We start from the raw sequence: 25,028 nt of genomic DNA on the forward strand, positions 1-25,028 counted from the left end.
TTTACTACAATACAGAGAATCTGAAGCTCTTCAGAGCTTTCAAGAGGCTGCAGTGTTAATTTTTAATTGGTACTATGATTTGCTCTAGTGACTTTGCTCTTAGGTACCTTTAATATTTATACTGTATGATAAGACAGCACTATCCATAATTCATAGAACTGTAAGAGCATTTTCTTAAAATCAGAAATGTAGGAGTTACTTATTGTAATAACAAAGTATTGAAAACAACATAGCCTTCTGCTGTTCAGAGACATCAAGTATAACATAACCAGCATTCAGTCAGAAAGAATATCATTGCTTCTTGGATACACCACGAGAAGAGCAGAATTGTGCTAATTAAAAATACTTGGCCAGTCCATGTAAACATTGGGTTTTACTGCGTGATAAAACTTTCTGCCAAAATGCTTAAACTTCTTTGGATAACTATCTTCTATTTGAACAGCGTTCTACTAGACTACTTGCAGAATTGAGAACCTTTTCTTAGTTTGGCACTTTGTATTCACTCTGTGGGGAACATCAGAATGGAGGCACACATCGGTTGAACTGCTCTGATATGTTGAAGTAGATGCTAATTAATACACTCTACCCACTTTCTCTGAATCTCAATGTTCACCACGTTCATCAATGTCCCTGTTGCACTGGATGAGGAATCCAAAAGCTTCCCACTTTGTGGTCTGGATTTTGTTGGTTTGTGGGGGTTTTTTAAGTCGTGTCAGTGAAGAAAAACCAAAACAAAAACTAAATCTAACAAAACAACAACAACAACAAACCACCCAAATTTAACTAGTTTGGAATAACTTTGTTAGCATCACTTTTTAAAACGCTCATTTGCTAATAGCTAAGCCACACAAAGGAAGAGATGGGAATGTGTTTGGTGAAAAGGAACTGATCAAACATGACTGATTCTCATGTTCTGCCCTCAGGTACATGGTTGGTGCACTTTGAGCCATGCCAGTGTTATCTACACAAGGAAAAATGCATATCCTTCCAGGATAAACATACATTTACTCATAGACTGTGGGACAATGATTTTGACCTAATTTAGACCTGCCTGTGACACGGCTCATGTACATTCAATGCAATGTTTTCACTTGGCATTATGCCAAATGAGCGTGTTGCATGGCACAGTGGGATGAAGTGTAAGAGACATTGTTCTGCCATTCTGCAACCAGGCACCACACCAGGCAAGCAGCTAATACTCTGGGAAGAGACTGACTTCAGCTGCAAATTCATTGACCTGCTGGGATTTTAATGCACACAATAATCTTGTCTAATTCCTCACAATGTCCTTCATGCTACAGTTTAGCAGTTTCTAAGAGACATTTACAGGTGACCACAATGCTGTGCATTTATTCTGAATTTAATCAAAATAAATGATTTTCATACCCAGCTGGAATACAGCTACAGATTATCATCAAACTCAAACTAATCAGAGCATTGGAATAATTAAACTGTTGTATCTGTTCCACCTTTTCCACAAGTTTTATTAGTTGCAAAACATACAAAAAGCTGTTGTTCACATGCTGATATTATTTTCTAGAACAAAACACCACAGACGTTTCTGAACAGATTTTGTAGTAAGATTAAGCTATGCTTTATGTCTTTGCCAAACTTAATTTTTGATATAATGAGCTGCTGATAATTTTTTAATTATCAATATATACCAGACAGCGATCTTTAAAAATAAATCTAAACAGAATCTAAGCACCTAATCCTAAAGGCACACAGCACTACTGTACAACACTAAACATGCTGGAGAAAAACTCTGACAAAACTATTGGCAGGAAATGGTTTGGTCTGCTTAGAAGTTTCCATATCTGCCACTTCTCATGTGAACACTTCAACACAAATGTTAATATAATGTGCTTTAAAATATGGCAAATGTTTCAGATGCAGTATTAATAACTAGGGTAAAGTTAAATCTCACCTCAACATTCTTTTATCATTGTTGCCTCAAGGATTGTCCCCAGTTCTACTCCGTGCACGCTCACTGCATATGACACTCAGATCCTACAAAACTGTTTTGCTAGTATCTTTTTAAACATCACTACTGTTCAAAGATCACTACTGTTCCTCAGTCAAGATCTCCTCAATGCATTTTCCAGAGCTAACTTGAGAGGAACAAGAAACTAAAAACCAAACCCAAATAGCCTTTCTGATAAGACAGGACATGAATACTAGATGAGAATTTTATACACATTTGGTTAACAAGATTTATTATAGGTTATGAAGACTTTTCTTTCTATGCAAAACAGATGTCCATCTTAAGTGATTAATGACTTACTCAGGTGGGCAAGGCTCAGTGTTGCAGGCTCTTTGGTTTTCTGGAGGCTTACTGTCAGGGTCACAGTAATTGTTTTGTACAATGGAGCTGTCATCCAGCCTTTTACACACCACCTCTTGTTTTTGGACACCTTGGGATGAAATGAAAGACCATTAGTTAATCGTTCTTGCTCTTCAACTTTTTGAGTTTAACTGTACTTCACCTATTGATCATTAATTCTACCATCCCATTTTATTTGGCCAAAGTCTACAGCAGTGAGAATTTAAATTGACTGAATGCCCCCTAGCCACAGTAATTTTTAAATTTTCCTTCAATTTTAGGCTACCTCACTCAGAGAGGAATTCAAGATTCTGTTGTTTTCTAAAACAAAGGGAATATATTTTTAGATTTACTAGAAATTTGCCTTTATTTATATATTGCACAAAATCCATTCTCTGTCTGCCATCCTCTCCTACTAAAGACACTTAAATTTTCAAATGAAACATCACCAAATAAAATGCAGTTACACTTCAATGTAGAATTGTTAATGTGTTCTGGTTTAAAACAAATCAGAAATACCGGGAAACAGTGTTGCGTTTTCATACATTATCCCACAATTTTATTTTTTTTTGTATAAAATAATAGAACTATAATTCATTCTGAAAGAGGCAGTTTGTCTCTGTGAATACTCATTTTGCCTGGCACTTCCAGCTCCTCGTTCATTGTTAACCATCAACAGGGTAATTTAGAATTGATCCTTATTCCCAAAACATGATACCTATCACTGTCAAGGCAACATTAGAAGGTAGTTTATTAGGCAAATTTTCTGGTTTTTTGTTTTTTTTTTTTTTTTTTTTTTTTTTAAGCAATAAAGGACCACTGATCTGATGACAGGGTATTGTTGCACACTGCCTTCCTCCTCTCTTAAAATCATGCTGTAAGATGTTTGTTAGCATTAAATCACATGCAGTCTTCACTGAACATGTGTAATTATAAAACTGAAATAATGGGATTATTTGTACTATAAAAGCTTCAAAAATTCTGCACCTTTCTTCAAAAGAGGACTCAACTTTCGTCAAAATGTGAAATGCATACAATTAAATGGAGATTAAAACCTCCCAGCTTACTTTACCTTACAGCTATCTCTTCATTTTAAGTCATGCATAGAATCATAGAATGATCTGGTTGGAAGAGACCTTAAAGATCACAGTGTTCCAGAATCTTGGCTGTGGGCGGGGACCCTTCTACTAGTCCAGGCTGCCCAGAGCTCCATCCAGCCTGACCCTGAACACTTCCAGGACTGGAGCATTCACAACTTCATTGGGCAACCTGTTCCAGTTGCCTCACCAACCTCACAGTAAAGAATTCTTTCCCAATATCTAATCTAAACCTGCTTTCTTTCAGTCTGAAGCTGTTCCCACTTGTCCTGTCAGTACATGCTCTCAAAAAACGTCTCCATTTATTTTGTAGGCTCCCTTTGGATGCTGGACGCCTGCAATTAGGTCACACCTAAGCCAACTCTTTTCCAGGCTGAACAAACCCAATTCTCTCAGCCTTCCCTTGTAGGAGGAAATCCTTTGGCTCTTGAAAAATAAGTGTGAGAAGCTGTGACAAGATTCACTTTGAATTTTATAATCAACGCAAAAAACTGTCAACAAATGAGAATAATTCAAATCAGACCTGACAACCTAAGGAGGAATATTGCTAGAGATTTTCTGCTCACATTTCACCATGATAAGAAATAATATTAACAGCTCTAGACAAACAGCAGTACTAGTAAAGTGGCACTGCTAGCTGATACACAATTCATGTTAAGTTCTGACTAGTCATTTATCCTTTCTATCATGAACTGCTTTAATTCTCTTGGTTGAATAGGCTGAATGTGGCCTTCATAATGATATCTTCCTCAAATATATTTGCTTAAATATAATTTATACACACTATGGAACTAAGCATTCCATGCATGCCATTCTCACAAATGTACTTATTGGATAGCATTGGTATTAATGTTTCATTTTTACTGAATTTCCTACTGGCATCAGAAACATTTCCTTCTAGAATTTGGCTAAAAATTGGTACTCTAAACAAATTAATTTTTGAGGACTTTTGTAATAAGAAAATATTCCAAAGTTCTATGATTGCAAAGTATTACTATGCTCAGCTTTAAAAAAAAATTCAAGTGTGCTATTTACTAAATGTTGTTCAGGTAGCATACCACCTGTAAAACAGTGCTCACTCTATTCACTTACAATGAAGAATATTTAATTGATGCCAGGTGATACATTAATCCATTTTTTAAAAGTTCTACAGCATCTTTTCACACAGTATATAAACTTTACATAATTGTATAATTATAATGTCATGTAATAAAAATTCTCAGAGAAAAAAAAAGTCTGATAACTTTTAAGACATGAAAAAGAAACAGGAAAAGCTAGAAGTGTTTTTATCCAGACAACAGCAACAGCTTTGTTAAGCCCTGTGTTGAAAAATTATTTTTAAATTATGAACTCTTCCCTGAATATATGGTCTCTTTTAAAAGTAATCTAAAAAGCACAGATGAACGTGTTCATTTAAATTCTGGGGGGAATAATTACAAGCAGTTAGACAGAAACACTCTGCTTTCAAATCTACAGATTTTTAGTTTATAATAAAAGACGTAAAATGTCCTCATCACTGATCAATGCAATCCTAATAAAAAAAGAAACTCCAGTGGTTTAGTGACCATAATCTCCAGGGAACTGAAATGCTTTGCCAATTTCAATTCACAAATAGTCTGCATGACTTTCAGCAGCCAAATTTTAATTTTCATGGAGCACATTTTACTCTTGAATTAAAATTGCAGGCATTTAAATGCTGTATCTATTTTTAAAAGCAATCCCAAAAATTGTGGCTTGTGATTGCAACAGTTAATTATAAAGATGCCAGTACCAATACATAGTGAATCTTGCATCACTAAAACTAGTGCATGCTGGTTAACCCAGACATACTTTCTGAGCTCACTCATCAGATCACAAGATGTTAATCTAAGAGCCAAACTTACATTTTGTTTGATGAGAAAAAGTATATTTTATTTGCGTAAAGATAGTTTTGTAATTCATCTGAGGGCAGGAAAGAAAAACATTGTAGGCATCACTCCACATGATTAGGAACAGCAAAGAAAACTGAACAGCAATCAATTTACTTGTGATAATAATAGTATGCTGACTATTTTATAAAAAAACCCCATGAATATCTATGACATTTAATTCATCTGGAGATGAACTCTAATAGAATGAATGAAATCCTAACCAATTCTTAGGACTACTGGCAAATTCCAGATAATAAATGCTGTCATTTGTTGCCACAATTAAGCATGAAAAAAAATTTAAAAGGGAGTAGGAATTTATGTGAGTTATTTTTAAATGCATAAAATATAAAGAATATGAAGAAGGACTTATTTTCTTTGCTGGATTTTTAAACAATACCACCAGAACTGCCTTATTAAGATTATTTGTAGATCTGATACTTGCTCTTAGAAAGTTACAAGATATAAGGAAAGACATGCTTGAGAGTAAATAAACTATAATTCTGTGATCTACAAGTGATATAACTGCCCTTTCCTTTCACTTTGCAGAATTCATTGTATTCTTTCAGTTCCTATTTCTATGTATCTTATTTTAATTTTCTCTCTGTTTCTCACTGAATAATATTCAGGTCCTTAAAGAAAATCTTCTGTTGTTGCCATCAATATTTTTCTGATTTCCCTGTGTTCTCTCCTTTCCCACTCCTCTCTCTATAGATAACTTAGCACCATAAATTCCAGTATTCTCTGGCATTGCTTTAATTTAGTCTTGTCCAGGTTATAGCTGGGGTAGCTTTATAGCTACTGGCTATAAAGACCTACCAATCTGAGATAACAAATTTTTTTCTGAAAACACCTGCCTCAGAAGAGAAGAGTTAGTAGTGTACTTTCAGGAAAAAAGAGAATTAATATGAAGAATACATGTAGATCAGCTTTACATAATGTCCACAGAAAAAAAAGAACTAGCTCACCTACTATAAGTTCGTACTGTAAAGGAAATTTTTTCAATACAGAAAATACAGATTCTATAGCTCTTCAAAAGAAGAGCTAAAATTCTGGATCCCCAAGCCTAAGAAAAATACTGATATTACAAATAAATGAAATTATATTTTAATCCTACATACAAGCATAGGAATCCTAGATAAATAAGCTGCCTGTCATCAGACAAGCTTTTTAAACTATCTGGTAAATCTGAAGAACCTCTTTTTAAGGAAAAAAAATTGAAAATACAATCTCAGAAATTTGGAGATTTGATTTCTTCTTGACTCACTGTAGAGTGAGCATCAAGGTCAGTGGCAGAAAAACTGTGTGTACTTTTCTCCTTTAACATAAGTGATTATGACTACAAAATACACACTTTACAATCTCTCACAGAATGGGTCAGGTTGGAAGGGACCACAGTGGGTCATCTGGCCCAAATTCCCTGGTGAAGCAGAGCCATCCTGAAGCAGACATCACAGAATTGTGTCCAGACACTTCTTGAATATCAGCAGTGAGGGAGAATCCAAAACATGCCTGGGCAACCTGTTCCAGTGCATGGTCACCAGCACAATAAAGCTCTTCCTCACATCCAGTGAAATTTCCTGTGCATCAGTTTATGCTTCTTGTTCCATTGCCTCTTGTTCCATTGATTGGCACCACTGAGAAGAGCCTGGATCCACCCTTTTGGCAGCATCCTCCAGGAGCTCCATGTCTCTGCTGTCCTGAGGAGCCCAGAACTGGACACAGCACTCCAGGTGAGGCCTCGCCAGGGCTGAGTACAGGGACAGGATCACCTTCCATGACCTGCTGCCAAGCCTCTTCCTAATATCCCCAGGATCCCATTGGCCTTCTTGGCCACCAGGACACACTGCTGGCTCATGGACAGCTTGTTGTCCACCAGGACCCAGAGGTCCTTCTCCTGAGAGCTGCCCCCCAGCAGGTCAGCCCAAGGCTGTGCTGGTGCCTGGGGTTGTTCTTCTCCAGGAGCAGGACCCTGCACTTGCCTTTGCTGAATTTCAGGTGTTTCTTCTCTGTCCATCTCTCCAACGTGCTGAGGTCCTTCTCAAGGGCTGCACAGCACTCAGGGGTGTCAGTCACTCCTCACAGCTCTGTGTTCTCAATGAACTTGCTGAGGAGACATCTGCCCTTCAAGTCATTGATGAGTAAGTTAAATAAAACTGGGGCCAGTATTGAACTTTGGGTGACACCACCAGTACCAGGCCTCTAACTAGACCCTGTGCCACTGATTATGACCCTCTGGGATCTGCCATCCACTTCACTGGCTGTTCATCCAGTCCACACCTCCTGAGTTTGCCTATGAGAATGTTGTGAAAGGCTACTGAAAGCCTTGCTGAAGCTGAGGCAGACAATACCCACTGCTGCCCCCTTATCCATCCAGGCAGCTGTTTCATTGTAGAAGGCAATCAAACACCTGATTACCTTTAGCGAACCTATGCTGACTATTCCTGATCACATTGACTTCCATATGGACAAAGATAGCCTCCAAAATGAGGTGCTTCATCCCCTTCCCAGGGATTCTGGCCCATAGCTCTCTGGGTCCTATTTCTTGCCCATTTTGGGGTGACATTTCCTTTCTTCCAGTCCTCAGCATCTTTACTCATCTTCATGATCTTTGCAAGGTGATCAGCAGCAGCCTTGCTATGGTGTGCACCAGCTCTCTCATCACTAGTGGATGGATCACCTGATCATTCCATCAAGGCCCATGGATTGAGTAGGTCTGTCTAGTTGTTTCAGACCAAATCCTCCTTCACGAAATGTCTTCTTTCCAACATTCCTTCAGCCTGGTCTCCTCAGAGGCCTGGTCTCGTCAGTGGAGACTGATGCAATGGCACTCAGGAACTCTGCCCTCTCATCTATCTCTCTTACCAGGGTCTTGCCTCCAATTTTTTTTTTTTTTTTTTGTTACTGATGTATTTGAAAAGACCCTTTTTATTATGCTTGACATCCTTAGCCAAGTTTAAGTCTAGCTGGGCACTGGCATTTATAGCCTCATTTGCATTCACCTTGACCATCTCTCTATATTCACTCCAGGTGGCCTGACCCTGTTTCCATCTCCTGTGTATTTCCTGCTTATACTTGAGTAATGACAGTAGCCCCCATTCATCCATCCGCAGACATCTCTTGCCTCACTAGTTCAATTTCTTTCTCACTGTAATGCGTCATTCCTGAGTCTGATGTAAGTGATCCTTGAGTATCAATCCACCCTTCTGGACCCCTCTTCCCTGCAGGGCCTGTTCCCATGGGATTCTTCCAAAAAGATCCCTAATGAGGCTAAATTTAGCTCTCTTACAGTCCACGGTTATAATCTTTCTTTTCCCACTACCTCTTACTTCAATACAGAACTCTACAACCTCATGGTCACTACAGCCAAGGAGGTCTCTCAAATAGGATTTTCTTTCACCTTTCAGAGGCAATCTAAACATGTAACTGTTTCTTTCATGGACTCTTAACTTAACTCCAAGGCCATTCTACTGAGAATACAGAGGCACAGGAGGTATAAGTTATACTGTAAAAGCCCATTGATTTCAGGTGCCTGGATGAGTTTTCATGTGAGACGATGAAATTCCTTGGATGTTTCGGAGGTCAGAAATTCCAGAGGGCTACGCATACAATAATGAACTCATAATTAGCAATTTAGAGTGTAATGTATGGTTTGAGTTGCTCAATAGCATGAGAAAGACACACAGAAGGCAGGAATGGAATCGAGAGGTCTGGAACTGTCATAAACAGGAAACCTTTCTTCTCCTTCCTACAATTCCACCTACTGTGCTCTTCAAAGTGAAGACAGGACCTAGAAGAGGGGTCCTGTTTGAAAAGTTGAAGTGTTTTATTGTTCTGATGTGACTCCTCAGCACAGCAGAGATGAACGTAATATAGAAGTCCAGTGGAAAAGACAGTATATTACTATTCAGTCAAAGATTGTAGGTTTCTTCTGGCTTGCTCTTAGCTTGTTCCTTGACTGCTCTAAGATAAGGCATACTAGCAGGTCTAGGAAGAGCTGAATACAGTGGATTGCTCTCAAAACAATATGCAGAAGAAATAGCACAAAAAATCAGATGCTTCTGCAACATGCAATACTCCAAAACTATTTAAACATTGCACAGCCACAATGTCTTTATGCTCTGCTTCATGACACTCAACACATATGCTCAATTCACTTTGGTTACTAGATCAAGTAATACAGATGTTTTAAGAGTCACTAAGCAATGAGGAAATGCTTAAGTCACTAAGTCATTCAGTAATGCAGATACAGTTAAACTGATTTAGAAAGAACTTGACTTAAGCAGTGTTGAGTGGACATAAGGTAGCCTGTTAAAATGGTCCTTATTCAATTCGGCTCTATTTAATAAAATATTTATATCAGCTACATTTTCCAGTTAAAGTATCTGTCTCTTCAAACTTTATCTTCATTTTCTTTTTTCCTGACTCAATTCCTCTTTAAAATTTTGTCTTCTTTTGGCATATGGTGAAAGGTGTTTCATAAGCTGAGGGAAATAACAAGCTCTCTCAGGGAAAAAGCAGATATATTTTAATCATGAATTATGGTAAGAATTCATAATCAATTATGAATTAACATTAATTATAGCTACAATGAAGTATATGTTTATGCTGAGTGAAAATAACTGACCACAATATATCCTTTTATTAAGCTGAAAGAGAGAAGAAAAAATGTCTGGTTCACCCACCATAAGCTACCAAAGAAAATCTCTCCTCCACCTCCTCTGAGTTTAAATTAATAAATATATGCCACTTTTAGGGATTCACTAATCTTCCCTTGAAATTTAATTAATCACATCCAAACTTTATAATCTCAACAAGTGCCTACTCCTTCAGAGCCAATTATTTTAACCACTGTATTTTGCCAAATGTGTGAAATGGCAACGACATTCATGACAGAATATCCATAGCTAGAACCAAAATCAGTGGCAGTTTTCCCAGGACTTCGAAAAGATCTTTAACTCATCACCATCACAAAAAACAGGATCTGACAATAACTTTAAGGTTCTTATAACTGGAGCTTACTTTCTCTGTGAACTAGGCACTTCTCTTCTTTATACTTCTCCTTCAAAATGTTGTTGTTTTTTTTTTTTGCTGCCACACTTACCGTTACTAAAATCACATTTAAAAATCAATCTGTTGCCCAGGAATGCAACAAATTAATAATAAAAATACTGGAGAAATTTGGCATCCTCCTCTATTTTGTTTCAAGACTTTCTCTAGTGGCAAGGAAAAGAATTTATGCTATTCTTTGTGTATTATGTATGGCTAGGCTGTATTTAAACTGCATACTTAGTGCCAACCACAGCAGCTTCGAGCAAAAAGGTGAGTCATGATGAATACCTCCCATAGACAGAAAAAACAAGAAAGCAACAAGTATTTGGTCCAAAGGTTCCTTTAAAAATATGGTGTCTTCTTCTTGATAAGGACTGTCCACAGTGCCGTAGAAACTGAAATTCTGAGATGCATTTAAATCTTCTGGAATAGAGGTATGTTGGGGAGATGATTTCATTCAGTCTCCAGAGAGAAGAAAGATACTGTTCACACAGCACTTCTACTCACCAGTTCTTGCAGCAGCAATGGTGTTGGCTTTGAAGGAAGCCAACTGTCCTGCTCTCCCAGCCAGAGGTAAAGAATTGCATTGGTGGCCACTAGAGGGAGGATTAGGAATACAGTAAGTTGCTGGCAAAAGGCCACCCATGATGAACCACATGGGACAACCTACAAATCCCCTGCTGCTGCCCAAGGGCAACAATTCTCAGATACTGCTACGGGCTGGCAAGTAAAATCCAACTGTTATCATCTTCTACAAAGGAGCTGCCAGTTTGCATCCTAAACTTTGGTGGCTGGAGGATAGGACAGCTGACTAGGATTGTGTGAAGCACACCTACAAACACACAAAGACACATCTCTTTATTTACAGATGCCTATTTTGCCTTCTCTTTTATTCTCCTTACTTAAAACTTCTGATGTCCTTTATCAACAAAGCTTCTGGGAAAAACAAACATACCAGCTTCAAGAGAGTCTCAGAAGTATCAGCAGAGAAAGACACCGTGCCAAGATACACTGCATTTAACAAAAAAATCTGAACATATTAAAGGTACTTGAAAACAAAATCCGCCGTGATTAAAAAAAAGTTCATTAAGATCTGAGGCATACCTAGAAGAAATGTTTTCAATTAGTCACCTAGATACAGTGAAGTGCATCTTGCAGTTCAGTTTACCCTGTAGCTTGGCTGTCTGGCGTCTTACCTCCTGCACAAGTGGCAGAACATTCTGACCAAGGCAGATGATTCCATACAAAGCCAACCTCATTGTCTCCACTGCCAGTGCGAGAGATCGGAACATTGAATTTATATTTTATCCCCAAATTCTGTTCCTGCAGCAGAATCTGTAGTTGAAAACAACTGGTTATACTATTAAAGCAGGCAAGCAGAGGGCAAACACAGTGACATTTATTCTAGGCATGTGTTATGTTCTGCTGAAAAGGAAGAAGGCAAGAAAGGAAGTCACAGTAATTCTTTTTAGATATTCCCAAAAAGAATCTGTACTAACTTTTAAAAAACATATTAAAAAATATTATTGTCCAGGGTGAGGTTTACCTTTTTGTTTTTCTCCCTTAGCACAACTTTATTATTTCTGTCAGTTCCTTATTCCTGAAAAATTTCAGAGTTTTGCTAGTTTCATAAATTTCATAAATTTTGCTAGTTTTCATAAAATTGATGTCTTCATGGAAATTAACTTGAGAGCTGAATAATTATGGGAGGTCAAAGTTGGAAAAAAGCACATTATTGTAGAAATATGCAGCAGTTCTAACTGAAGAGTATAATCCACATAGTTTTGAACCTATTTCTTCCCTTGCTAGCACTTCCAGTGACTACAGTATAGCACATTACTTCTAGTAATAATGGTAGCACCAACAGACTGCTGCTGAGGCCACTGTTTCCCCCTAATGCAATAGTCAACAGCATAAGCTTGGTGGAATCACACCTGTGATTCCTTCAAAAGAATAAAATAACTCTAACTGCAGCCACATCACTGCAGACAATGTAGACAAAAGTGCAACCATCACCATGAGTTTTGTCTATCCTCACTGTTGAACTGCACTTCTACAGATTACCTGTCCAGCCCTAGTCTTTGACTCTCTTCACTGCTAATAGCACAAAATCAAGTTACATGAAGCAATCTGACTCACCTTAGAGCTACTTTTAATCCATTTCTACTTTCTCTTACATTTTGCAGAGGCACATCTACCTACCTCCACATGGCAAAAGAGCAGAGAACTTTCAGAAAGAAAGTCAGTGACACAAACTGAATGAAAGAAGGCACCATATTTGTGGAACTTATTCTGTATGGACTTTCTAGCCTATGCACAGCTATAGAAGAAAAAAAAGATTATTCAGGTGTTTGAAAATGCTGCCTAAAATGTGGATATCCATGCAACAATTATTCTCTACAAAAAAATTCCTATCTGCCTCAAGTAACCACTGAACTGCAAATCTGGCAGCTGTCAAAATACACTTGGAAAATGTCAACTTCCTCCCATACTCCTCCTCAACATAGTAGTGAAACAGCAGGTTCAGTATTGCTTGTTGTCAGAGATGGCATCAGGATCCTGGTCATATCTTCTGTTACATTCTCATACTTCATAAAATCTTTTGAGATTTTACGTCTCAGTAACATACTTTAACATGGGTCATACCATTACACTCATTCTGTGGTAAGGTTATATGTAGATGTCATACCCAGGCCAGGCTTAAAACTACTGAAATGTACAGAACTGTCAGAGGCTGTCAAGTGTCAGCAGTATGCAGAGATACAATACATGGCCCATTCATCATTTTCACTGCCATTACTGTGAACCACATTTACAGATGTGGTTCATTTTCTGTGAGACTTCTTGGTGCTTCTCTGACTTCATCCCCATTTCATCAAAATGTTTGCCAGTCAGTTTTAAAATGTAGGAAACGTGTTAAAACACTCATATGAAGTCCCAGCTACATAAGCTGTATACTGTTTGTAAACTCAACCTATTTTAATTTCATTCATGGCATTGTCTTTTCTCAGAACACAAATACATATTTCAAACTTCAAAAATACATTTATTATAACTTTACCATGACTATGAGGTTTTCTGAAGTAGGGCCTAGTGCTTCCAGAGACTCTGGTTCATCTGTTGGCCTCTTGTAATGGAAAGCTGTTCCAGCAACATCAAACTTTCTTGGCCAGTCAATAGTCCAGGCACCATTAATATAGTAGTCATCCTCTTCAGATTTTAAAGCTTAAAAAAAAATACAAGCCACCTAAAAATTGGAAGCAGCATTTATAATGGAGAAGCCACTGTAAATTAATCTATTAATCTCTTAGAAGTACGTAAGCTTCAGCTCTATATCACTGGTTTTTTAAGAAGTATAAAGCCTTTTCTTTAATCTTGGTGAAAGATATCCCTCATGTAAATCAACAATTTTGCCTCTGCAATAATCTTCAATGTGCAGATTATTTCAAACGTTTCAACATGCAGAAGCTGCATGAAATGAACCAGAATGCCTCATGCAACTTGCAATATATCTTCAACTTTAAAACTGACTCCATGTGCAATGTATTCTGAATTACATGAGACACATGAAAATTTATCTGAAATGTATCATCAGTTATCAACCTCATCTTTAAAATGAAGAAGCTGGGGTATGGAATAAGTATTACAGAGAATATGCAGAGAAAAAAACCCAGAAGGAACATTGAGTCTGATGTATTGTACCAGTCAGCTGTTGCTTTGTTGCCTATGTCCACTACTTCCTTTTTTTGCCTTATTAAAGCACAAATACAAGATATTTCTACTGCAGACTGAAATATTAGATACTTAATCTGATAAAATATTTTTTCCTTCCTAATTCAGTGCCTTAAAACATGGAAGTACTGTAGATAAAACAGAAATTTCATAGCTAACCAACCATTAGGAAGGGTAAGCACACAAATTCAGGGATTTGAATTTGATATTTTATTAATAACATTACATTAAGTTCCTAAATATGAAACTGACATTGTATCTTAAATTGACTATTCAGTTAATTAAATATTGACTTCTTGATTTAAGGTCAAGATTACCAAGTTTTACATATTTTATTTATTTAAAATAGATAATGTTCTTGAAGGAAAAATGATGATTGGAACCCCATAGTCAAAGAGCATTGAGACAAATAACTGATTTTACTGTATAGGGGAAAACTTCACATCATAATGCTAAGGACTAAGACAACTTCAGTTTTCTGACATTTTACTCTCAACTACATGTGTGTGGACAGTTAGTTTACCTTAAACAGTTAGGGAAAATGCCTCTGTGATGCTTAAGTTGTCTAAAACAGATCAGGGAGCATTCATGTGAGCAGGAGATAGTGAGAGAGGCAATACTGTTCTACTGGTGACTGTGATATTCAGCAGACATTAGTACCCATTTCCATTAGCACCATAAGGTCTGAGAATCAACATATGTATGTTATATATGCTTAAATTATATGCACTTAAACTAATACACATCCAGAGGCAAAGCAGTTAATTTTCTACCTGACCGCCAAAGAAAAATGTGTTTTCATCCTCTAAGTACATTTACCTAATGTCAGTTGTTATGCACAGGTGAAGGCCACATTTGTGAATAGCAGTCCAGTAATTACATGACAAAAATTATGCAGTGGCATAATGCTAGCAGCATATGAGAGAAGGGGCAATGCTCATGTTCATAATCAAATAATTTATGAGAACCTGAAATGCAGGAAGCCCACAGAAAATCAGCATAAGAGGAATATAAAGCCAGGTGTCACCCTGGATCAAGCCATTTAAGGGAAGATAACAGCACTACTAAATATGCAGTCTCTTCTGCAGCTCTGAACATAGAGAGTTTTGTTGCTGATGATTTCTCTGTTACAGAAATCAGTTAAAATACTGTACTATTCATGCAGCTGCAGAAATGGGCGTTTGACTAATTTTGTCACATAACTAGGCGCAATACTGGTGAAAAAATGATCAGCCAGATCAAGGGGAGAGAGCACAGTTGCTAACTGAACTAACTGAATTGTTTAACTGCACTCCAAATTTGAGGTCATGGATTTCAAAGTAACGGCTTTCTAGTTTAAGGATCTATGGGATATTCTTCGTCAGCTAATTTGAAAGCCTGAGTTTGAATAAAGGAGCCAGTGGGAAAACTTCAGAGGAAGAAGGGTTTATTTTTTTGTTATGTTAGAATCACAGAATAGTCTGTGTTGGAAAGGACCTTTAAAGGTCATCTAGTCCAATACTCTGCAAAAAGCTGGGATATCTCCAAATAGAACAGGTTGACTACTACAAAACTGAGAAGGTTTGTGGAGAAATTGATTTCTTAGACTGTGATCATGTATTCAGCAGCACTGCATGTCAGAGAATGTATAATAGTATGTGCAAATGGCTATTTTCAGTAGATTAGTTCTCTAATCTCGTTCGGAGTCCAGCCACACAAACAGCTGTCCTGGAACAACAGGGAATATTCCATAAAGACAAAGAAGGAGCTGTGAAGTTGACACTGCCATAAAGAAACATCCATAAAACAATACCCTTGGGTTATATATTTTAACACAATAAAATCATTTTAGCTATCAATTCTGCTTGACTAGTTTGTTTAAGGGAGCAGACAAACCAAAGTCTTCCTTTCTGCAGAAACTGGATATCCTAAAATAGAGATCTGGTTTGCACTCACTGAACAATATACCCCATAAGGTATAATGGATATAATGGCACTTTTGAAAGCTGGAAACACAAGAAACTAGTAAAGGAGAGGAAGACCCCCATTTTGTAGTCAGGGCTCTGTGGCATGAAACAAGCAAGGGAGGAGAGAGCCTGAAAGCCCAGGAATCCTTTGAAATTGTGATAAGCACATGAAAAAACATTTATTTACAACTTTACATTTTTATATCTGTGGCCAGATTATATATCAATGACGTTGTATGTATTTTCTATTTAAACAAAAAAAAATTGCATTTTTCATTTACTTAATTCAGATGGTGCCAATCAAAATGCTTTTCCAGATCTCTCTCCCCTGCTCTATTCTTGTGGAGGAATAACAATCAATTGTAGCAGCCTCATTGTTCTGTTTTTCAGCTGTCAATTACAGAGTTCTCAGCAGAAAATAACCATGACAGGCTACATAGCATGACTCCCTGACACCAGCTCTGTTTGAATGAAACTCAGCACAGGATACAGAAGCAAACTTACAGGTGGCATATTTTGACATGGGGGAGGGACTTTGGAGAGTGTGATGCTGAAAGAATAATAATCACTCAATTCCTGGTAGTGTTATTAATCCTGCAGAATGAGGGAGGTTGACTATCTGCTGAATTACAGAAGGGTGGGGGCAGGCAGAAAAAAAGTGCCATTATTGTCAATATAATCACTTAGAAATTAATGGTTTGCACCCACAGACATCACAATACCTTCTAACATGTTAGTGTTATTTACCAAGCACACAAACTAGAGACTGAAATAAGTAGCCTCAGCAACTGTTTTACAGCCTAAACAGGTAATAGCTTTTGCTAGTGTTAATTTCTTAGTTTGCTGCACAACTAATCACCCCTCTAATCTATTTCTGACTAAGAAACTGTTCTGACTTGTACCACTGTCAGACTGCCATGCAAACCAAGGTACATAAACTTACATCAACGCACATTGTCTTGACTTTGACTAAGCCAGATTCGTAAATACCAGTATTAAAAAACCCAGAAAGCACACTTAACAGTCTCTCAAGAAATGAGTAAGAATCTGGGAATCTGAATTTGATTCTGTGATTTATAGTAGGCTTCCTGAACTATTTCAACTATCACCATAGTGTTTCTGCACCTTATATTCTTACCTATAAACCAGGAATGGTATCTAGTGCTGTGCAATTGATACACTGAATTCCCTTGAAGTAAAGACACAGAACTATTAGCATTTAAGTAACTACGGCTGCTGATGAAATAAAATTGTGTTTTAAAACAGTTTAATACCCCAAGAGATTTTCCAGATGGAAGACACTACTTCACAGCGGGACAGGAGATTATTTGAGTTTTATTTCCTTGTTACCAAGTATTTTATTTCGTTACATTAAGCATCATTTCCCCATCTGCTTCAGTTCAACTCTAACACTTCAAAGTGAAGTTGGCATGATTTTGCACTGAATGGACAAGGAAGAAACATGTTGTGTATTTCAATAACTCCATCAAAGAGAATACACTCTAACTAACTATTAACTGTCTGATCACAAGTTAGTTGTATTAGCAGCTAACTATTCCCTCTGTTGCTTCTACTGTGGATAAGGTTTGGCCAATCCAGAAAATGTACCTCCAAATCACAATATAAACTCTGGCATCTTAATAACTATCTGCTATATAGAGAGCGCTCTTACCAATGTAGTTTTTTGACATTGCCACTTCTCTTATTTCAATGTGCACAGAACCTCTTGGAATTTGAATCACTTCCATATATCCTGTAAGACAAAGAAAAATATCATTTGGTGTTTTTTTTACTTTCATCCATTTTAAGTAATTAAACTAACCATTAATTAATTACTTACAACTAAAAATTAGTATGAGATATGGGATTCAAATGTACTTGATCATTTTCTTTCAGATACAAAGGAAAACTCTCTGAACTTCAAACAAAATTTTTTAATTGACAGCAAGAACTAAAGTATTCAGAAATTCCTTTTTTTAACTGCTAATGAAGTTTTTGCAACAGTGTATCTTAAGTAAAAAACATTTAAAATGTCTTTAGCATCATAGGATAATTCAAGTGTTAGAGGACTTCAGTCAGTCATTTAGTCCAACCTCCTGCAACAAGCAGGTGCAACTAAGAGACTGGATTGAGTTACTCAGAGCTTTATCCTGCTGGGTCAGGAGACCAGAGAAAAACTCCAGAGATGGAAACTACAACCTTTCTGGGAAATCTTATCCACTGCTATACTGTCCTCCTGAGGAAACATTTTTTTCTTCCATTTGGTTAGTCACCTTTCTTCTATCAGTTTATAGCTACTGTCTTGTCTCCCACCACGTACTCACCAGGGCAAAGAGCCTGGCTCTATTTTCACCATGACCTCCTCGTAGTATTGGAAAGCTCATACCAGGTTCTCAAAAATCAGGGGATTTTCCAGGCTAAACAAGTCCAGTTCTCTCAACCTCTCCTCACAGAGGGTCAAATGGTCCAGACCACTATAATCTTACTGGTCCCCCATTGGACAGAACTAACTTTAGTGCATCACTCCTTTTCCTTAATTATGGAATCAAAAACATCTGGTAATGCTAAAACTACAAGATTAATAATTTTTCAGCTAAGTTTTAAAATAATAGTCTACATATATTTCCTGAATTCTTAATGTGATGAACTTCTGAGATTCTTCTGTATTCTTGCTATTCTAAAATTTCATGCATGACTATCAGATTCTACCATACACCGTAAAATAATACACAGCATTACTATTAACACATTGCCATAACAAAACAATAACAAAAAAACCCCTTCACTAACAGAACTAAGCATTCAGTAATTAATCACATTGTTGCATTTGGAGTAAATCCAAACTAACACTCAAAAAAAAGGAAACAATAGGCACACAGAGTCAAAGTGACCTGCAGCAATGCCACACTAGGAATGGCAGCACTGGTATTTGCTAAGGAGTCATCTAAAAGCATTGTGCAATGGAATGGACACACATGTACATACCTCCTCTGGGCAATGAATCATTGAAGAAACCTTCAATGGCTTCACATGTACTCCCATCTCCTCCACAAACACGGCATCTGTCTTCCTTAGCATCAGACCCCAAAATATTATCACAACCTACATGCTGAGAACAGGTAAGAACAAATATTTTAACACGACGATGGTTGTGCACCATTATTTCTAAAGTTTCTTTGAAGTGTTTCTCTCAAGTGTGAGATATTCAGTTCTCTATCTACTCTGTTGTTGATAACCAGTACTTTAAGTGGGTTTTCACTTAACAATGAAAGGAGATAAAAAAGAAGAAGAATTCGCATTTTGGGTTGTTATCAAATCGTGATTAATAAGAACCTTGCATTTCTACTGTGACTTCTAGGAAGGGATTTTACAATGTGCTGCATGTAACACAATTATTATACTTATCAATAAATGACTACTGATGTTGTTATTTGATATTACAACAGCCTCATGCCATCTGTACTTCTATATTGCTTTTTTAAGGTAAACATCTGCTGTGTGATCCATAAACACTTAGACAGCATAAGTCATATTCTTAAGGCATTACAGCTTCATAGACCATATTCCCACATATGGCAGGGAAAACCTGCAATTTTTGCAATTAAGAATGTAGAGTGTAAATGACTTCACAGTAAGAATAAATGCAGAATGAAACACAGCGAAAAACTGAATTGCATGCTGCATCAGATTAAAAAAAAAACTAAAATAAATGAAAACAAAGAACCTTTGGGAAAAGAATAAAAAATTAGGATGAAACAAGTAGGTTGTAAACAGAATAAAGACTGCAGCTTGCCAATATTTTTTCCAGGATTCATAAGAAGAAGAAGGTAGATTCATAACTGTCTAGCTGTCTTTGTTTCCTGTCTTGCAGTTTTATTTGCCATCTTGTAAACAGCTAATGCACACATCATAAGGGAAGTTAAAATACTTTCAATAACTGACAAAATATTAGTATTTTAACTATTTAAGTTTTGACTTACTGATTCGTTTAGATGACAGATACCCAACTTTCTTCACAGTTCATTCTCAACTTAAGAATCTTTTCATCAGTTTACTAAAATATGGCAAAAGCTTTTGATATGACTATGTCATTCAATAAACATACATCTTCAGCCCTCCATTTAGCAAAAAAGTTCAGCATTAAGTTAAGCTTTAGTTATGTCAGTGATTTTGTTAAAATGAAATAATTTTCAGAGTCACCAGTACTTTTCAAATATCTAGACCTAAGTACACAAATAAATGCTTTGCTAAACTGAGAAAACAGCGGAATGCCAATAACCAAAAAATATGGCACAGAACCCTGATCCTACTGAAATTCTTGTAATGCAGTTCTATTGGAATATTAGAAGATAATCAGATTTTTAGTAAATGGCAAATACTTGCATCACTATAGATTTTTTTCTAGAACCATAGGGCAATAGTGACAACTTTCTGTTTCAATTATATTAACAGCATGATTTTTTGCAAGAGGATGAAACTAGTTTAACAGATTAATATGTTCACATTTAGTGGTTTTCAGCCAGAGTAATGTTCTAGCTGAAATGATGGAACAGGCTTTGGAAGAGTGCAAGGAACCTGTTCATCTTCTGTTGCCATTTCCATCAATTCTTCTACAGAAACCATCAAGCAAGAAAAAATAAAAAATGGCAGATTCTATTAATGTCTGTGAGAAATCACTGAAATTCAAATTATTTGTCTATTTTATGCAATACCTTTTTTAGCTTTTTGTTTCAATCTTACACTTTTATTAACAACTTGACCTGTCAACCTTCCCTTTCATGTAATATACAAGTACCATAACTAAATACAGGTGAGAGCAGACACAACAAAGTAATCCTCAAGTACTTTATAAAACGTTTGTAACCTTGCATTCTCCATTGATACAGATATCCAGTGAATCAGCATTGCACTGAGTCCCATCTATTACTGCAGGAGCACGTTCAGTGTAAAAATTATACCCTTCAGCCAAGCAGTTCAATGCACATGGTTTAACCCCACCTGGACAACAAAATCAAATGATGGGGAAAAAAAATTAATAGTAACCTTAAAAAGTTAAGGTTTAGTTAAAACTGTTACACATAAACAGATCTGCAATTTACAATCTTATCTCATGCCTGACATATACAAGGTACACACTTCATTTAACTTCCCCTTAATGATTTCTCATTTCTCACTTCTCTTTTGCAAAAAGGATTGTTTCACACAGTAAGATATGACAAGGATGGCAGGGCTCATAACGATGCCGTTATGCTAGTATAGTCCTAATGATTATTGAACAATTCAAAACAAAAAGGGTATCATTTGACTATTTGAAAAGCAAGAATAGCAACAGGTGTAATGCTAGAAGTATATCAAAACCAAGATCAGAAATTTCAGTTGAGAATTTAGTCCTGTTGAACTACACTACAACTCACACCACATGATCATGATGACCTTTTCTTAGCCTTTTAATCAAAAAAACCTGTTTGTTAAACTGTTTAAGCTGTTAAACTGAAAAAAAAAAAAAAAGGTGAATCATTTTATTCAGGTCAATAAAGTGTAAAAAACCACAAGTTATACCCTCCAACTTTAGCATAGGAAAAAAAAATAAATTATGATACTATAAATAATGTAATCATTGAAGTAATCTTTAGAGACTCCTATATATGCTTTTACTTCTTTCTCATTTTCCTAATATGTTCAACTTTAGGAAAGAAAAATATATTGTGAGATTATTTAATTCAAAATTCATCACAGGAGCATAAGAGGCACTTGCAAATCACCTATGAAATAATTCTAGCACAGGCACAGGTGGAGAATGCCTCCATAATTTTAAAGTGGAGTCTCTACAATGATGCTGACTCTCCTTGACACCAAAACAAAATCTACCAGAATAAATAAATTTTGCTTTTCAGTAACACTAGCAGCAACCGACCAAAGTACAAGGTTAAAAATCTTAGCTCATGCTGTTTTAGTCAAAACATTGTACTACAAACACTACCCTCTATACAACGTTTATATAATTTCAAAATCATCACATATGATAAAGGTCTTGCAATGCTAACCATTACCTCCAGTGTAGGGTTTCCAGTTATAATACTTTCCCCGGAAAGGCATATTGTCAAAATCCGCACATTGCTTCTCTCTAAAATCACGAGAACCTGAAGGACACGGCTAAAAAATGACACAGAACAGTTAATTAATTCCAAATATAAACATGAAAGGCAATGCTTAGATGTTTATACTGCAAACACAATCATGCAAGTGATTAGGTTTTGCCTTGTGGCTCTGACTCTGGCGCTTGCTTTGTTACTTTACAGTTGAAATGCTCATTTGCAATCTTAAGCTGGTATGAAATAGCTGAAGTAATTTTAAAAAAGGTAAGTGTTACATAACAGTTTCCATAAAACTGGAAAATCAGAATCCTGTCAAACTATGTGTCATAATCAATCCATCAGCTACCTTCTTATAAACACATTAACAACAGCTGGAAAAAAATTTGGTTGGAGCTGTAGGTTCAATTATACTGTACTAAGCAGTGTTAGTTGTACTGACACATTATTAAAACATCAAGAAAAAAAAAGATTTCTACGGAACTATATCACTCCTACTTACTTGTAGTCTTGACAAAAGTATTTTTTAAGGCTGAGAAAGAGAAGAGATAGCATGCCTGGATCTAATTACCAGTCTCCACGCATGAAGAAATGAAAATTTTCATTTAACTTTTCATTGCTTTACATTAACAATTACAAAACTATGAAGTAACATTTTTACTTGGAATGAGAACAGATTTAAGTAAAATTAATCTTGGAAAGAATTACAGGAGAAATAGAATTCTTTGCTATTTATAACATTTTTCATCAGCAGATTCAAAGTAATCTTGAATATACCTTCATTTCATTAAACATTGTTATCAATGTTTAAGAACCTGCTGAAATTGCAAGCTTCATCACAAAGTATTTAAAACACAGATTAAAATTCTGTTTAGACTGAAAGAGAAAAGGTTTTACAGACATCAGAAGTGTTAATAAATACTACTGCTTTATGAGCAAGAGAAGAGTCAATTTTATGGCATTTTTCTTGTCTTCCTGTGTACCTAAACCAGATAGCACTTCCCAGGAATCTGAAATGCATTCAGGTGAAAATTTTCTAAAAATTTATCCCACAAAGCAAATATAAACACAATTATGATTCTCATTTACATTAATCAAGATCTCATGATAGCCATCCTATTGTCATATGATTCAGCAGCTTTAATTTTTTTCTGCTACTCTGAAGCAATATAAATTAAAACACTAGACATTAGACAGTAATCATTTTTTTTTTTACTTTATTACTCTATTACATCCTAATTAAAAATACATTTTAAATTACAATGCATTAGCTGGTGAGAACACAGTAGTGCAACTACTTTTATTCAATAATCCTTCAGATAACAACAAGCATTCAAAATAGCAACAAAAAAAAATTTAAAATTAATTTTAGGGTGTTTTTCATAGTAACCCAAATTAAATTTGCCTCTTTGCATCACATTCTCCAAGCAGCAGAAGGATCAGTCTTGACATCCCTCAAAGCTAGAGCCTGAATCTCTCTGGTACTGGTCACTTCACTCCCAATTCAGTCCCAATTGCTCAGCTCCTGATCTACAGAACTGGTATTTTGATTGTACTGAATTATTCTCCTTACAAGTTAATGTAAATCATGTCCATAATGAAACCCTGCATCTAAATAGGTATACTAGGACAAAATTATAAAATATGAAGATGAGTAAAGAAGGGTCAAGATTTTCTTTTTTATACTCCAAAAAACATCCTTCACTATCTGGTGTTTGAGATGTAGTCTTGCTACCTAATTTTCCTATCTTTTTTTAGTATCTCACCAATATCCAATAGGAGGTTAAACTAAAGGCTATGATCTCAAGAAATGCATTCAAAACTGAGCTTGACCAACCTGGTTGCCTTCTACAGTACAGTTACCTGCTTAGTTTCTGTTGGCTGCGTGGTGGACATTGCTTGCCTGGATGTCTCCAGGCTCTCAGTATTGCTTCCCACAGCCTCCTCCTGGAGCAGCTGTTGTGTTATGGCCTGGACAAGGGGTCTGTAGGGTGGGTGGGGTCCTGGCTGACCCAGGGCAGTGGTCAATCACTTCTCTTCAAACTGACAGCCTGGCACAAAGGTTATCCCCAGGGACTGATACTGGGCCCAGCACTGTTTATTTTCTAAAGTGATCTAGAGGATGAGATCAAGTGTATCCTGGTGAAATTTTGCAATAGTAGCAAACTGTCTGAGGAAGTGGACACCTGTGAAGGGAGAGCCACCATGCAGAAAGACCTGGATAAGCTGGAATAGTGGGCTAATGAGAACATTGTGAAGTTCAGCGAGGACAAGTTCAGTGAGGACAGTAAGGTTTTGTACCTGGGAAAGCATAATCCAGGAGTGCAGCCCAGGCTGGGATCTACCCAGCTTGGGAGCAGCTCTCTGGGAAGGGGCCTGGTGCTCCTGGTGGGCTCAGCTCCTTCTGAGTGACCTGTGTGCTCCTGCAGCACAGGAAGGGAACACATCCTGGGTGGCTCCATCGAGGGCAGCAGAGATGAAGTCCTTACCCCACCCCACACAGTGCTTGTCAGGACACACCTGGAATACCGTGTTCAGTTTTGGCCCCTGGCACAACACAGATGTGGACAGGCTGGAGAGGGTCCAGAGGAGGCCACAGAGGCAGTCACAGGGCTGGGAAGGCTGAGAGGAATGGCTGAGGGAACTGGGTTTGTTCAGCCTTGGGAAAGAAAGGCTTGGAGGAGGCCTTATCCCCATGTTACAGTGTTTGAAGGGTGGCTACAGAGAAGATGGAGATTCTCTCTTTTACAAAAGGAATCACATAGAGAATATGTAATGCATACAGTTCCTGAGCAGAACATAGAAGAGAAGGTTTTCTCAATGAGAACAATTGGCCATTGGAATAATCTCCTCAGAACAGTGTTGGTTTCCTAACCAAT

The 25,028-nt window shown here is 36.9% G+C and overlaps 1 protein-coding gene across 1 annotated transcript in view; it reads right to left on the minus strand.

The window, feature by feature from the left end:
- The window catches only part of ADAMTS6 (ADAM metallopeptidase with thrombospondin type 1 motif 6), a 138,848-nt gene that overhangs the window by 11,876 nt on the left and 101,944 nt on the right, over nt 1-25,028 (minus strand). The window contains exons 14-20 of the mRNA XM_066339996.1: nt 22,108-22,210; nt 20,922-21,055; nt 19,043-19,166; nt 17,730-17,810; nt 13,441-13,604; nt 11,576-11,714; nt 2,285-2,414 (exon numbers count right to left, since the gene is read on the minus strand). Of these exons, the coding sequence (XP_066196093.1) occupies nt 2,285-2,414; nt 11,576-11,714; nt 13,441-13,604; nt 17,730-17,810; nt 19,043-19,166; nt 20,922-21,055; nt 22,108-22,210 (875 nt within the window). The remainder of the gene's footprint in view (nt 1-2,284; nt 2,415-11,575; nt 11,715-13,440; nt 13,605-17,729; nt 17,811-19,042; nt 19,167-20,921; nt 21,056-22,107; nt 22,211-25,028) is intronic.

This window comes from Sylvia atricapilla, chromosome Z (assembly GCF_009819655.1).
Source record: "Sylvia atricapilla isolate bSylAtr1 chromosome Z, bSylAtr1.pri, whole genome shotgun sequence".
In the NCBI taxonomy this organism is placed as follows: Eukaryota; Metazoa; Chordata; class Aves; order Passeriformes; family Sylviidae; genus Sylvia; species Sylvia atricapilla.